The following is a 16,738-nucleotide window of genomic DNA, read 5'->3' as shown; positions in this document are numbered from 1 at the left end:
GATTTCCGAAATTGCTGACGGCTGAGGGGATGATGTAAATCCAGCTAGGGTCCATGCAGGTAGCAAAAGTACTGTAAGTCCCCATGGTCCCTAGCATGGTGATCTACCTTCAGTTGTTGGCAATCTATAGCCCGGTTTTATATTGTATTGTCCTCTATAGATAAATTGTTTTAGGCATAGCTACTAGTTTTACATTCATTTCTGTGATGTTCTAGTTGTTTTACTGTCCTTCGTCGACTGATTGTTATAATACTCATATATTCCATTTTAATGTTCCGTTCCCGTCACGATATGGCTGAAATATTGCCGATGTGACATTAAATTTTAACTCACTCACTCACTCTTTGCCCCTATTTCTTTGTTCAATCATTTGATGTTGTTGCTTGGATTGACATGTATTGATAGCTGATATCTGTACACAACACCCATCTGAGCCCACCTGAACGCAAGTAGACACCTTCTTGTTAAACCTGTAGAGGAGTATGGACACCCAGACAACCTTGACGAACCTGGACAGCTCTCTACACCCCAGGACACTACTGTTACATCCCTACACATGCAGAGAGACCCAGATAGCCTTGACAGACCTGGACACCTCTCTACACCCAAGGACATTATAGTTACACCCCTATACACATGGGGACACCCAGACAACCTTGACAGGTCTGGATAGCTCATTACACCCCAGGACACTACTATTACATCCCTGAACAAGCAGGGACACACAGACAACCTTGACAGACCTGGACAGCTCTCTACACCCCAGGACACTACTGTTACATCCCTACACATGCAGGGAGACCCAGATAACCTTGACAGACCCGGACACCTCTCTACACCCAAGGACATTACAGTTACACCCCTAAACACATGGGGACACCCAGACAACCTTGACAGGCCTGGATAGCTCTCTACACCCTAGGATATTACTGTTACACCCCTAAACACGCAGGGAGACCCAGACAACCTTGACAGACATGGACAGTTCTCCACACCCCAGGACACAACTGTTACACCCCTGAACAAGCAGGGACACCCAGACAACCTTGACAGACCAGGACAGCTCTTTGAACCCACTAGCTGCTAACATTCCATTAGTTCCTTCCCATTCAAAGTACAAGATTTAAAAACAATGTCAACCTTTCACTAGGCCTTGACGTACATCATTAGCTAATGGCTTCACAGAGGCCATGCTGGCTTGTGGAAGTTATTGCATAGTGATCATGTGTTTTGATGTCAACATTCATATAGCATTAGGCTCTATATTTTTATGTAGCTATATGATCTATGCATTCCTTCAACGTTAGGGACAGTACATTCATGTAGCGTTAGGGGCAGTACATTCACATAGAGTTAAGGGCAGTACATTCATATAGTGTTAGGGGCAGTACATTCACATAGCATTAAGGGCAGTACATTCATATAGTGTTAGGGGCAGTACATTCACATAGCATTAAGGGTAGCACATTCACATAGCATTAAGGGCAGCACATTCACATAGCATTAAGGGCAGTACATTCATATAGAGTTAGGAGCAGTACATTCACATAGCATTAAGGGCAGTACATTCACATAGCATTAAGGGCAGCACATTCACATAGCATTAAGGGCAGCACATTCACATAGCATTAAGGGCAGTACATTCACATAGCATTAAGGGCAGTACATTCACATAGAGTTAGGAGCAGTACATTCACATAGCATTAAGGGCAGTACATTCACATAGCGTTAGGGGCAGTACATTCACATAGCATTAAGGGCAGTACATTCACATAGCATTAAGGGCAGTACATTCATATAGCATTAGGGACAGTACATTCATGTAGCGTTAGGGGCAGTACATTCACATAGCATTAAGGGCAGTACATTCATATAGTGTTAGGGGCAGTACATTCATATACCATATGTTACCATGTATAAGTCAAATTTTGAGGACCAAAGAATGTTGTCTGTAGAAGGGGATCGGCTTATCTATTAGGCACAATTTTACGAAAGTATTTTTCTGGTCGTCACTGCCCTGTGAGGGCAATCTTACAGGTTAGCAGTACACCTGCTAGGAAGTTTACGACGATTACAGCCACTTTGTTATACATGATCAGTAAAATACAAATTGAAGTATACAATTTTCATTATTCCAAATTATTTTGCCCTTAGTCATTATTAAGGTCCGTACCTACCCATTTACACACAATATTAATTTTTAAAAAGTTATAATCCTGTCCAGTCAGGATTTGACGTGCCATTTGGATCAGCTTTTTCCTGTCACTTCACATACTGTGATTGCTTCTTGTTGTTTCGTAGATGCCACGCAAGTGATAGAGGGCCTGATTGCTGTTGTTTTGTTGTTTGCACAAGCACTTTTAAGAAGTGAGCGATTATTGGAATAGGGGTATTCCTTTGTAACATGTCATTATATCCCCCAGCTGAGAGTCACGATGTGATACCACTAAGTTTCCCTTCACCCTTTTATATTTTCACTTTCGCGTAAATGGAAAATTGCTACTATAGATTTCTCAAGTAACATCTAGGGTTGTCTTTTCCCCAGTATCAATGGCTTTCCGCTTGGCAAATAGCTCCATTTTTGAAATTCTGTACAAATAACATGTGAGGCGGCAATTCGTTTGATGGCGGGTATCATTCAAAAGCCCTGAACAAGAGTATTTTCCGATTTGTAATAGTGTTAGGGGCAGTACATTCATATAGTGTTACGGGCAGCACATTTTGCATAGCATTAGGGGCAGTACATTCATATTTATATTTCAGAAACAAAGGGGTTTGAATTTTATTCATGTTTTGATATATTGGATATTTCAGAAATGCCAGGGCTTATGGCACTACGGAGAAGAGCTGAAGCAGATAAGCCTCTGGTGGGAGCGAAAATAATTGGATGCACACATATCACAGCGCAAACTGCCGTAAGTAACCTCTTGCCTTCCAGATCTTTTACTAGAATAACATCCTAATGGAGGAGAAGGGTATTTATATGACTTTACATCTTGATTAATCTCGTTTAATTCTTGTGGCTTACTTTCCCTACATATAGTCAGCTTTGATATTTTTCTTGAGTGCCATTTTTCCATCGTTTAGCAGGCTTGCTCACATTGAGGAGGATTTGTGAGTTACCGTGGCTTTAAAATCATAATGTAGCTACATATAGCTGTCAATGGAACATAGGTCCTGTTTCTTCAAACTCTGTACTTCATCCGTGTTTTTCTAAAATGCATACATTCAATTTTGAAAATTTATCGTCTATGATGGACTGTAATACTTGTTGTACAAACACTTAAGTAAATTTGGTGCATCATAAAGAGGTTTGATATTACTGTACAGTGGAAAAAATGTTTATCTGATTTCATGCTGTATGTGAAATTATAGATCAATATTTGTAGAAGTTACTCTGCTGTTGAGGAAGGTTATCTGGTTAGCATGTCCCAGTGATTGATCAGTTGTTCTATTGTGTATTGAATTTGAGGGGAGGTACACCAGCTTAGATTATCAGAGTGGATTGATTTGTGGGCATTATGCCTACTATACTGAACTTTGCATGGGTAAATCATAAAGTAGGCACTTCAGTGAAGTAAGCAGTTCCATGACGTACAATAAGTCACTGGCATAAAATAGGCATTTCAGTGACGTAAGCGGTTTCATGACATAGAATAAGGCACTGTCATGAAGTATCCATTATCATGAGAGAAGCATGTTAATGTGGGACGTACTATCATCAAATAACAGTTTTCATGAATGCATTTTTATCAACTTTTTGTTTTCATGAATTAGGTACTGTCCTGATGTGGTACTTTCTTTAAACCAGCAGTGTCTATTCTAGGACATGCAAATGCTTGAATTCGCACTAATAATGATGGAAACGCCCCTCATAGAAACAACATAGCGTGAAATGTTGCGCTTAGCAATTTTATCCCTACCTACCTTTCAAAAAGCATATGTGAAAGCTTTATATTGACAGGGATTAACATTTTAAATTGGAGTTGTCCACAGAATAATGTAATGTAAATGAGTTCATACAAAATCACTCATCCTGTACTAACAGTACAACTTGAGAGCAAGCAAGGTCTGTTTTATTATGCAAGCGATTTTTATAAATTCATTCTGTACTCTGTACTCACATGTTTTAAACTTTTTACGTATCTAACAATTTAAATGCATAATTGGTACGCAACAGTTAATTTTCAATGCGTAATTGAGAATTTTCTATGCATATTTTACGTGGGTAGGCAGCTTGTTTGGACCTTTGTTTGAACACATGCTGTCATTGCAGCAAACTATTTGCATTGATGTCTATCGTCCAAGCTTCCATTTCTGGTGTCCCCTGCTGTGATATCACTTAAAGTACCTTTTTAATCCAAATTGTCTCTCGCTTGCTCGCTCACTCACTCACTCACTCACTCACTCAAGCTTCCAGGGAAATGTCTCATGGTGGAGTTCTGATTAAACACAATCGTGACTTTGATGTATGTTGGACATACTTCATCTAAACATTTCAGTAAGTGACTCTAATGAGAATAGATGAGGTAGTGATTACTGCCTGCCAGACAATGAAAGGTGTTGCTGTGTGCTCAACTATGACTTGGGTCTTCTCACAGCAGCTGTGTCTACATCACATTGCCGCTAGTTGGGTTCCATCACTTCTTCTTGGCTGGGATTTGGGAGTTAGCTGACTCCTTCCAACCTCTCCACCAATAGAACGGATCAATAAGTGACATTCAGTGGTTGCACATTAGGCGGAAGTAATGTCACTCGGACTCTGTCGTTGCAGCATGGTTAGGAGAAAGCACTTGTGATTTATGATGAGAGCACTGAAGATGAAAGTATGAGACATGAATTTCTATATTAGTTACAGAGTATTTCTTTCTACATCTGCAATGACTACAGTCAACTAAATTGCATCCAAATAATGAGGCCATACTATGGTTTGAATGACATCCCTTCATTACCATCCAAGAAAATTGATTAGAAGACATGGCCTTCATTATGGCATTACCTGCCCCTTTTATCAGCTTTTCTGGAGTCTGCCTGTGCCTTCCATATCTAACAGATAGGCATTGATTTACTGCGTTCCAGTGATGAGCACCCAGCAGTTACTACAGAGAACCATGAGGAATGAGATGTCTAAATCTGTCAGCAAGACCCTTGTTTGTTTAGTAGGATGTCCAGGGGAAATCACATTGCTACTAAATCATGACAAATAGCCGATCTAGATTTTACCTGACGTCACCACAGTAGTGCTTTTTTTTAAGTTGACGTGAGCAGTGAGAAAAGGACAGCTGAAGTCCCTCCTTGACCCTCCAACCTCAGCAGCTGTGATGAGGGCTCATTAGACATACCAACGGATGGGAATTAATGTCACTTGTAACTGCCCAAGGTGAACAAACGGAAGTAGCAAGGACTTGAATGAAGCTCTGTATATTGGTGCACAAAAATATCACTGTCAGCTTCTACTTGGAAGCTTAATTTGATGAGGGGGCGTCTCTGTTGCAGGTTTTCCTATCAGAGCTATTAAATGAGATGATTACCAGGAATAGAAATATAATTTCAGACTGTGACAGATATATGTTCATGAAGTTTAAAGGGCATCAGTAGCAGCTAGTATTGATATGTGGAAGTTTCAATTATATTGACGATGTCATAGACAGACATGTTGTCTAGTGTGGTAATTGTGTCATGTTTAAGAGTCATTTGTTTCATATATACACCCCAACATTAATACTCTTTTGTAAACAGGTCAATAAACAATAAAACAATGCTTTTTTTTCAAATTAATATATCCGTAAATGATTCTAAGACCGTACACTGTTGCTGTGCTGCATATATGCAGCTGTGTTTCCTACATTATTTCCTACCATATGGTGCATAGTTTTATCCATACATATGCCCATATGGCCCTTAACTGGAGTAATGCATTTAGTTTGTCAAGTGAAATGTTTGTGATATTCACCAGTATTTTTCATCTTGTTTACAGTAATATATGAAGTACAATGTCTTGAGATGTGTCCTTGTGATGCATGTGGTACATCATGTACATTCATGAATGTAGCTCCTAACGAACTGCCTCGTGAGCAGCAAATGTCAGCAGCCTGATGGAACCTGCAGTTGTACCTCAGAGCCATCTGTTCCCCACTGTCATTACATGTAGTACTGCTTGCCACTCTGCATATTCATACTGATGAATATGTCAGATTCATCTATAATAAATCTATTAATCAGGTTGCCACAAGTACAAACTTTTCTCTGACCAATCAGAAAATTGCTTAGATGATCGTGAAAATCTTAATGTGTTTCCTTATTATGCTGCCTTGATAAGATGGTCAGGAAAACATTGAAGACTATTAGTAAAGTATGTCAGTATTACGTACCATGGTTTCTGTAAATCAATAAAACAATGCAAGATACTTATAAAAAACAAAAAAATGTGGCTATATCTATTGTGTTTTGCACTTGATATCGTCATTACTAATTGATGTTAATGTTATTGTTTGGACTCACTGGACTGCATCGAGCACACCTGCCATCCACGTAAGATTGTGTCACGATTTCTTGCTTACCATCCAGCAAGCATGAACAGGTTTCATGATGCTGATCATCAAATCAGCACTTTCGTTATCATCTTTTGAGTTTGAAATGTCACAAACTGAGACTGTCACCTGTCTACTCTCGATTACTAGTACTAACAGTTAAAAGGAAAACCGTCCATGTGTTCAGGGGGATAAAGATTTTTATACTAGAGGCGGATTAATTATGTTTCTTAATTTGTTGAATGTAGTCATTATTGAGTGTAGCCATTCTGGTCAGCCATGTCCTGATTTGTCTCCTCGCATTAATAGGTGCTCGCATTATTTAATACACACATAAGTTATTTTTATTTACAGTATGGATGGATGGATGCATGTATGTCCATTTATATGACACAAAACAAAACTGGTGGAAGTACAAGGTCACTTTAAAAATATAGACAGAAAAGATGAGTCTTAAAGAAAATCTTAAAATGTTCTACCGACTGGGCATTTTTGAGAGAATCTGGCTGTGAGTTCCATAGAGCTGCAACACGAAGGGACTTGTAACCAAAGAACTTTTTCTTCCATGGAACATGCTTGTCATTCATACCATATACTGTATGGTCGCCACTCCGGTCTATATTTGCAGCCTTCTCCAAAACCAAAATCAGAACACACATTATTGCAGTCAAATCCAAGTCCAACATGGAATCCTTGGAGAAATCATGAAGAGGTTTGAAAGTCATGGCTACAAACTGGTTGCCTGCAAAATGATGTAGGCTTCCAAGGAATAACTTAAACAACATTATGCAGATCTGAAAAGTGAGCCATTCTTCCCTGGCCTTGTCAAGTACATGGCATCTGTACCAGCTGTTGCTATGGTTTGGCAAGTCAAGCATGTAGTAAAGATGGGTCGTAATCTAGCATGCTCCTCGGTGTCTTTGTTTGGTTCCAGTTAAGGTCATCTCATTTAGAGCATATGCTAGATCTCATGTCAAAACATTCTGGAAAGACTTCTCAAGATATTGCAAAAGTCAGTTATATTCTAGGACAATGTTTGTGAAAACTGAAGGAATGCTCATCTTAAAAGGGTGAAATTTTGGACATGTTTGGGGAATTAGGATTAGGTTTATTATTAGGGATTAGGTTATGTCTAGATCACTGGAAGGTCATCCATAACATAGCCCTGCTTCTGTGGAAACTGACCTGACCGGCATTAAGTTATCACAATGTATATCATGATAGGGAACACATGTATCTAGACATATTTAAGATAATATTACACATGGAATATACATACACTGAAAGGATAAAATACCTACCCAATATACAGTGATGAAGTAGTGTCTACCTTAGATTATATTCTTGCTGCATGTTCCATCTATAAATAATAACATACCATTAATTGTATTATTCTAACGTATTCTTATCTTAACAAAACATATTATACAAACATTACATGCACCACCAACATGTGCAAAACATGGCCGACAAAGATGACTGCTGAGTTGGTACACATGCTTGTGGCACCTGATCTCATAAATTATTACAGGTATGTGATTCAATAAACATGAACATAATGCCTATAAACACACATTGACTAAAACTGCACATTTATACCTTCACATCATACATTAATAGTGTAACCTAGGCATAAATGATATTTATAATATAACCATATTTAACAAATATTACATCCAGGCCCCCCCTAAGTAATTGAAGGAATTACAGCAAATTTGAAGGAATTGCATCTCAAATGTAAACAAACGCAGCCCACTCGCGAAACAATTGCAGCGATATCGGTAGTTTAGCGGTAATAACAGAAACACATCGGCCCTATCGGAAGCAATGTCAGTAATACTGGAAACACGATCGGCCATCTTCGGAGATTTTTCGGTCGCGAGCGGAAACTCACACAGCAAAACATGGCGTCGTTGGAAGAAGCACCCGTCTCGGTGAGATTTGTTTTTAGTTCCTACTATTACATTTTCATACTTATCCATCTTTGACCACCTGTGTTGAATGCGTTTAGGTATGAGGTGTTGTCGGGGCAGTAGCTTATGTTTTTAGTAAAAGATTGTCACTGCAGAAGAGTGTCACAAGTCATGCCCCTGGAGATTGTTTACTTCTGAACATCGAAGTCGTGCCGATGATTACGAACATCATGAACGTGCGCCATGAAGAAGTTTATGAGCCATAATTTTTCTTGCTACGAAGTGCAATTGACAAATTTAAACACATTTTACAAAAAAATGATGTTATATCTGGCGCACGTTAGTAATCATCGGCACGACTTCGATGTTCAGATGTAAACAAACTACAGGGGCATGACTTGTGACACTCTCCTAGAGTGACTATCTTTTCCTAAAAACATTGCCCCGACAACACCTCATACCTAAACGCATTCAACACGGGTGGTCAAAGATGGATAAGTATAAAAATGTAATAGTAGAAACTAAAAACAAATCTCACCGAGACGGGCGCTTCTTCCAACGACGCCATGTTTTGCTGCGTGAGTTTCCGCTCGCGACCGAAAAATCTCCGAAGATGGCCGATCGTGTTTCCAGTATTACCGACATTGCTTCCGATAGGGCCGATGTATTTCTGTTATTACCGCTAAACTACCGATATCGCTGCAATTGTTTCGCGAGTGGACTGCGTTTGTTTACATTTGAGATGCAATTCCTTCAAATTTGCTGTAATTCCTTCAATTACTTAGGGGGGCCTGACATCCTACATAAAATATTTATAATTGTTTACTAACCTGAAACACAGAGAAGTTGTAGCCAGACAAGAATGGAGAGCAGAGATTAGCCGTCTGTCAAATAAGGAGAAATGTCATGAAAAGTGCTTCTCATATGGCTGTATGTGGTAGACAAAGTAGAATGTGCTGATTTTAGTTAAAAGGAACCATACAATTTTAAACTAACCAAGCGGAGATCAAAGAATAAATTGCCACATGTGAGTTGTGAACAATAGGACACAATAGAGCCAAGATCCAGCTTGGGGCAGTCAAGCTAGAAACAAATACCATACATACTATAAAAAAATCTACTCCAAATAAAATGCTACCAAACTGTTTAAAGATTGATACCGTTTTTACACATATAAATAAAATATAAAAATATGACTCTACCACACGTAGTATGCATGTTTGTATGATGACATGTTAGTAATAGTTTGCATTCATGTTCAGCAAGAAATAGTCTTGTTCTTCCATGGGTGGCTGTTAGGTAGTAAAACTTTCTTTTGTCAATTTGTCTTCCATTGGAAATGTGTTTCCCCAAACTGGAGGTGTTAGACATTCTTCCTAATGATATTAGAAGTCAGGATCAGTTGCCTTTAGGGAGTCACTTCTTTGTTTGCAAGTCCTCATGAACTCTGTGTAAATAATATGCCTAAAGCAGTCACGATTTTAAGGTACTTTGTCAATTTCATTGAATGGTTTCCAAGTGAGGTTTTACCTTCACATCTTTTCATGTGATGTCAGCTCCTGTGGTTTGTTGTGGTACGCTTGTGGCCTGATTCCATGTGTTGATAATGATCCATATATTGATTGTTTCGCACACATCTTTCTCAAATCATCCTTGCCCATTCTTCCTTCTCACTGGTCTGGCTACAGCACGACAGACCACAATTTGTAGCTTTAAATGATGGTATTGAATGTGTAACATTGGCTGAGCTCCATCGGCACTGGTCAAGCACAAGGGGCTTATTATTAGCTCCCTATCAAACTTGGTAATTACCCTTGGCAATTGTGAAATGTTTGCTTTCTTGCAAGGTCATCTCAACAGTGACAATTTGCCACAGATCAGATATGTTGTACACAAGTTTCCTGATATCTAAAACCTGTCATATTGATTATTTTTGTTCTCTGGGACTTTGAAGTTAGGGCTAGTATTTTGGTTACTTTGCAAGATCAGTAGGATAGATATTGTTAGACCTGTGTTTCACTGAATGTTTTTCGAGTTTGGAAGATTTGTTACCTGTTTTCAGTGTTGTAGTAATGGTATGGATGTCCCCAAGGTATGAGTCAGCTGCTTCTATCAACCTCTCTGTATTGCTGACCAAGGGAGGCACTGGTTGTAATATCAAGTGTGGCAGTTTGCAGAAAACCGACCTTTGTAATCATATTATACAGTGTGGAATGACTCTTGTCTTGAGCACTATATGTTGAGACATTCTCTGATATGTAGAGCTGGCTAGAAACATCAGTAGTTGGAAATATGATCAATGGGAATGATTATTAAACACATTGTCAATATGAAAATTATGCCACTGGTAATGTCTTACATAAACTATTGTAATGATATAGAGTTTGTAATTTTCCCATACAGGGTTTTGCATTTAACAGAATCCAATCTGTTGAATATGTTTTACAGCTGAATACACTTCTTGCTTATTGTTGTAAGTAATTCATTCATGTGTTTCCACTCACAAGTAATATGATATCAGTAAATTTCTCAGACTAATTTTTTCATTTGTTGGATGTTACTTCAGTCCATGTTTACTGAATGGCTATCAATCTCTGTGATATATGTCAACAGACAGCCCTAGTGATCACCCTAATGAGTGGGAGAGTATGTAGCAGGATATCCTTCAACAAACAGGCAGTAAATGCTACAGATATGTGTCCATCTGCTTGACTTGCTTGTTTGGCTGTTTCAGGTGCTGATAGAGACATTGGCAGCTCTTGGGGCATCCGTCAGATGGGCAGCATGCAACATCTACTCAACACAGGTACAGTTGTACAGCCATTGGAATTGTCAATAAGTTTATTTTCAGGTATTTTGACACCATCTACTCCAGCATAGGCCATATAGGAGAAGCGTGTGTGACATGGTTTCTGTGGAACAAATTATATGCAATTGTCAGGTGCTTGACTGGGTAGGAATTGACTGATGGATGAATAGGACAAGGATTGATTAATTCAGAGTAAGTCATTACTGTACCAGTAACAATGATGGTGATGACAGTAAAAGCCGAGGGAAAGGCATTAAACTTGTTTTGGTATTGATCATGAGTCCTTTTTATTGTGTTTGGAAATAGAAGTCATGCATTCAGAGATCCAATTTGAGCAGACAGTTGGTGAATATAGTCCTGGCTGATGTAGTGAAACTGGATCCTTCACAGAGTGTGATGCATAGTACAGAGGATAGTGACATACTATAGGACACACATGCAAAACTTGCCTTGTTGGTTTGGAAAAACAACAGAAAACAGTGAAAACTGAATAATTCTTAAGTTGATTGAGTTTACTTTCAAAGCCCTGTAGAGATGCTGAAGTGGCTACATTCAGAGTCCCACATGACAGCACCTAGTGCTGGGTGTCTTGTATTGCATATGTCAGTATTTGTTCCTGCAGCGCTACCTACCCATTCTTTCACCCCTTACATACTACCAGCCACTACCTACCCATTCTTTCTGCTCATACATACTACCAACACTATCTACCCATTCTTTCACCCCTTACATACTACCAGCACTACCTACCCATTCTTTCTGCTCATACATACTACCAACACTACCTACCCATTCTTTCTGCCCATACATACTACCAACACTACCTACCCATCCTTTCTGCTCATTCATACTACCAGCACTACCTACCCATTCTTTCTGCTCATACATACTACCAACACTACCTACCCATCCTTTCTGCTCATACATACCTACCCATTCTTTCTACCCATACATACTACCAGCACTACTTACCCATTCTTTCTGCCCATACATACTACCAACACTACCTACCCATTCTTTCTGCATATGTGTACTACCAACACTATCTACCCATTCTTTCACCCCTTACATACTACCAGCACTACCTACCCATTCTTTCTGCTCATACATACTACCAACACTACCTACCCATTCTTTCTGCCCATACATACTACCAACACTACCTACCCATCCTTTCTGCTCATTCATACTACCAGCACTACCTACCCATTCTTTCTGCCCATACATACTACCAACACTACCTACCCATCCTTTCTGCTCATACATACCTACCCATTCTTTCTACCCATACATACTACCAGCACTACTTACCCATTCTTTCTGCCCATACATACTACCAACACTACCTACCCATTCTTTCTGCATATGTGTACTACCAACACTACCTACCCATTCTTTCTGCTCATACATACTACCAGCACTATCTACCCATTCTTTCTGCTCATACATACTACCAGCACTACCTACCCATTCTTTCTGCTCATACATACTACCACCACTATCTACCCATCCTTTCTACTCATACATACTACCAGCACTACCTACATACTACCTTGTTCCTGCAGTTACATTGTTTGTTTGCACTGCTTTTCTCAGGGGAATTATATGGCATATTTGATTCTACACAGTACTGATTATTGCTTACACTTGCACACATTTACTCACTGCAGATTGACATGTTATAAACAGTTTATCTGTATAAGCTGACTTAAACAATGTCAGATAAAACAGTACATGGGGAGATTCAGATGAATCAGATTCAGATTCAGATTACGTCAGTGAATTTTGGAAAGTAAGGTGTTACTTTGCATTGTCCCAATGGTCAGGTCCTCTCAGGTGTATCACATGGGGTGGCAGACAAATGCATGATCATTGCAAGGAGGAGCAGATGACTTTATGTTACTTTGCATTTGAAGAAATGTTTGAAGTATTTTGAAAAGGTCCTTGCTTGATGTGAAGAATGCAGTAAGATGATTCTGTTTTAGAATGAGGTAGCTGCAGCACTGGCGGAGGCAGGATTCTCCATATTTGCCTGGAAAGGAGAGACTGAAGAAGACTTCTGGTGGTCCATAGACAGATGTATCAATGCAGATGGGTGGCAGCCAAACATGGTCAGTTAGGGTGCACTTTGTTAGTGATTCGTAGCTTGCAACATCATCATTTCATTCTGGAAATTTGTCATCTCCCCAACAGATCATAACACAGTATTGAGGAAAAGCATCTTTGCTCACTGAGACTGTGATGCTTGAAGCGTTCTTCTGCAGCCAGTGTTCTCTTAGATGAGTATATGCTTAAGCTTTAGATGGATTGGAATGTTTTTGTGTGTTAATAGATCCTGGATGATGGTGGTGATGCCACACACCTCATGCTGAAGAAGTACCCAGCCATGTTCAACATGATCAAGGGCATTGTAGAGGAGAGTGTCACTGGAGTACACAGACTGTACCAGCTCTCAAAATCTGGCAAACTCTCTGTGCCAGCAATGAATGTCAACGACTCGGTCACCAAGGTAATGATGACTACATGTGTCCTTGACCTCTCACATCACCTACATTATCACAATTGAATGGTATTACTATAAAAGAAAATAGGGGCTCAGTAGTTCTTGATGTTTTGTCAGGTACATTCGTTACAGACTTGTGGATTTTTGCTGGGACTGTTCTGTCCAACCCTGATGTAGATGTACTGCCACATTGTTTGGGGCATGCTGCAAGTGAGATCATTAGGGGATGTTACTGGATGGACAGACATTGTGGTTCACACTTCAAACACAGTCTGTATTGGTCCTCAGCTGAAGCCTCACTGACCTTAGAATGTGTATTCTCTACTCACTGGCATTTGGATCTTAAATGTATCTTTCTGTTCTGCTAAAGTGTGATTGTTAGACTGGCCTTGAATATTTAAATGCTCCAAGTTGTTGTAGATACAAACCTACCTGAAAGGCAGTCCTCGATATGAAAGTAGTAAGGTTCTACCTATTCTCTTTGTCCATACCATCGCTCTAAGAAATAATTCAATAGTATCAATTCAATTTGTCCTGTTCAATTTGGTATGTTTCCCTGGGCCAGAGTGAAGACGTCTTCAGCTGATTGTCCTGATGGTTATAAAATTGTGTTGCTTGAGGAACGTGTCCTTTACTTCCAGTAGTGTCACTCCTCGTTGTCAGTAAATCAGTGCTGGAACTGTTGGTCACTGCAGTCAACTCGCCCATGAAGCATTTCATGTCTCTAGGTCTGTCATTTCCTTGTGCAGCATCAGTAGTTTATAAGCGCATTCCACCTGCCCTGTGTTTACTTGTTTAATAATACTGGCTTTGGAGTAGGTTTAACTGAGGGATTCTCTTGTAGATTTGAATGCTTTACTGGGTAACATCAATACCTGTCAGGGTGACAAGTGCTTCTTGGACATCTGTGGTATACCCATTGTTTCTTTTCTTTCTAGACCAAGTTTGATAATCTGTACAGCTGTAGAGAGTCCATCTTGGATGCGTAAGTGTTTGAATGTACTGTCATGTACATATCTCATACGCTCATTGACTTTACTCAAAAAGAACTTGATTTTAACACAAGTATACTGGCACCTTGGTTTCGGACTACTAACTACTCACTTCTGTGTTGACACTGTTGTTTGGACAACTCAGACACCTAATTTTTGGCTACCTTCTTCTTACACATGTACAATACCACCTTGCTTTCAGTTACTCACTACTCACATGTGCAATACCACCTTACTTTCGGCTACTCACTACTCACACATGTACAATGCCACCTTACTTTCAGCTACTCACTACTCACACATGTACAATACAACCTTACTTTCAGTTACTCAGTACTCACATGTGTACAATACCACCTTACTTTCAGCTACTCACTACTCACACATGTACAATACCACCTTACTTTCAGCTACTCACTAGCCACACATGTACAGTACAACCTTACTTTCAGTTACTCAGTACTCACATGTGTACAATACCACCTTACTTTCAGCTACTCACTACTCACACATGTACAATACCACCTTACTTTCAGCTACTCACTACTCACACATGTACAATAACACCTTACTTTCAGCTACTCACTACTCACACATGTACAATAACACCTTACTTTCAGCTACTCACTACTCTTACATGTACAATACAACCTTACTTTCAGCTACTCACTAGCCACACATGTACAGTACAACCTTACTTTCAGCTACTCAGTACTCACACATGTACAATACTACCTTCCTTTCAGTTACTCAGTACTCACATGTGTACAATACCACCTTACTTTCAGCTACTCACTACTCACACATGTACAATACCACCTTACTTTCAGCTTCTCACTACTCACACATGTACAGTACAACCTTACTTTCAGCTACTCACTACTCACACATGTACAATACCACCTTACTTTCAGTTGCTCACTACTCACACATGTACAATACAACCTTACTTTCAGATACTCACTACTCACACATGTACATACCATGAAGGTATGGTATCGATAAACGATTGTGTTTCTGTCAGTATTGCAATGATAAGATAGTTAAAGATGTTATGCACTTCTTATTTGTGTGCCCAATGTATAATTTGGTAAGGGCTAGATATATACCATCTCTATTTTCCGATAACCCCACTGCTTACTCATATAAGCAACTATTATGTAGTAAAGATCATCAAACCATACTCAATGTAGCAAAATATGTTTAACATTGTTTGTCTCTCCGCAGTGCATAATCATTGTCACTAATGCTGTATCACAATGTTAATGTTCACAGATGTACATGGGCCGATAGCCTAAAAACAAATAAAACAGTTATAAAAAAGTACCACCTTACTTTCAGCTACTCACTACTTAATACCACCTTACTTTCAGCTACTCACTAGCAACACGTGTACAATACAACCTTACTTTCAGCTACTCACTAGCAACATGTGTACAATACAACCTTACTTTCAGCTACTCACTAGCAACATGTGTACAATACAACCTTACTTTCAGCTACTCACTAGCAACACGTGTACAATACAACCTTACTTTCAGCTACTCACTAGCAACACATGTACATTGTTTGTCTCTCCGCAGTGCATAATCATTGTCACTAATGCTGTATCACAATGTTAATGTTCACAGATGTACATGGGCCGATAGCCTAAAAACAAATAAAACAGTTATAAAAAAGTACCACCTTACTTTCAGCTACTCACTACTTAATACCACCTTACTTTCAGCTACTCACTAGCAACACGTGTACAATACAACCTTACTTTCAGCTACTCACTAGCAACACGTGTACAATACAACCTTACTTTCAGCTACTCACTAGCAACACGTGTACAATACAACCTTACTTTCAGCTACTCACTAGCAACATGTGTACAATACAACCTTACTTTCAGCTACTCACTAGCAACACGTGTACAATACAACCTTACTTTCAGCTACTCACTAGCAACACATGTACATTGTTTGTCTCTCCGCAGTGCATAATCA

At 39.4% G+C, this 16,738-nt stretch overlaps 1 protein-coding gene across 10 annotated transcripts in view; it reads left to right on the top strand.

The window, feature by feature from the left end:
* The window catches only part of LOC137296931 (putative adenosylhomocysteinase 3), a 112,780-nt gene that overhangs the window by 82,418 nt on the left and 13,624 nt on the right, over positions 1-16,738 (top strand). For all 10 annotated transcript variants that reach the window (XM_067828837.1, XM_067828831.1, XM_067828839.1 and 7 more), the window contains 5 exons: positions 2,815-2,915; positions 11,178-11,249; positions 13,238-13,363; positions 13,585-13,761; positions 14,694-14,740. In XM_067828837.1, coding sequence (XP_067684938.1) covers positions 2,815-2,915; positions 11,178-11,249; positions 13,238-13,363; positions 13,585-13,761; positions 14,694-14,740 — 523 coding nt within the window. The remainder of the gene's footprint in view (positions 1-2,814; positions 2,916-11,177; positions 11,250-13,237; positions 13,364-13,584; positions 13,762-14,693; positions 14,741-16,738) is intronic.

This window comes from Haliotis asinina, chromosome 9 (assembly GCF_037392515.1).
Source record: "Haliotis asinina isolate JCU_RB_2024 chromosome 9, JCU_Hal_asi_v2, whole genome shotgun sequence".
NCBI classification, from domain to species: Eukaryota; Metazoa; Mollusca; class Gastropoda; order Lepetellida; family Haliotidae; genus Haliotis; species Haliotis asinina.
The sequence above is the reverse complement of the archived record's forward strand: the minus strand, read 5'-3'. Positions and strand labels throughout refer to the sequence as shown.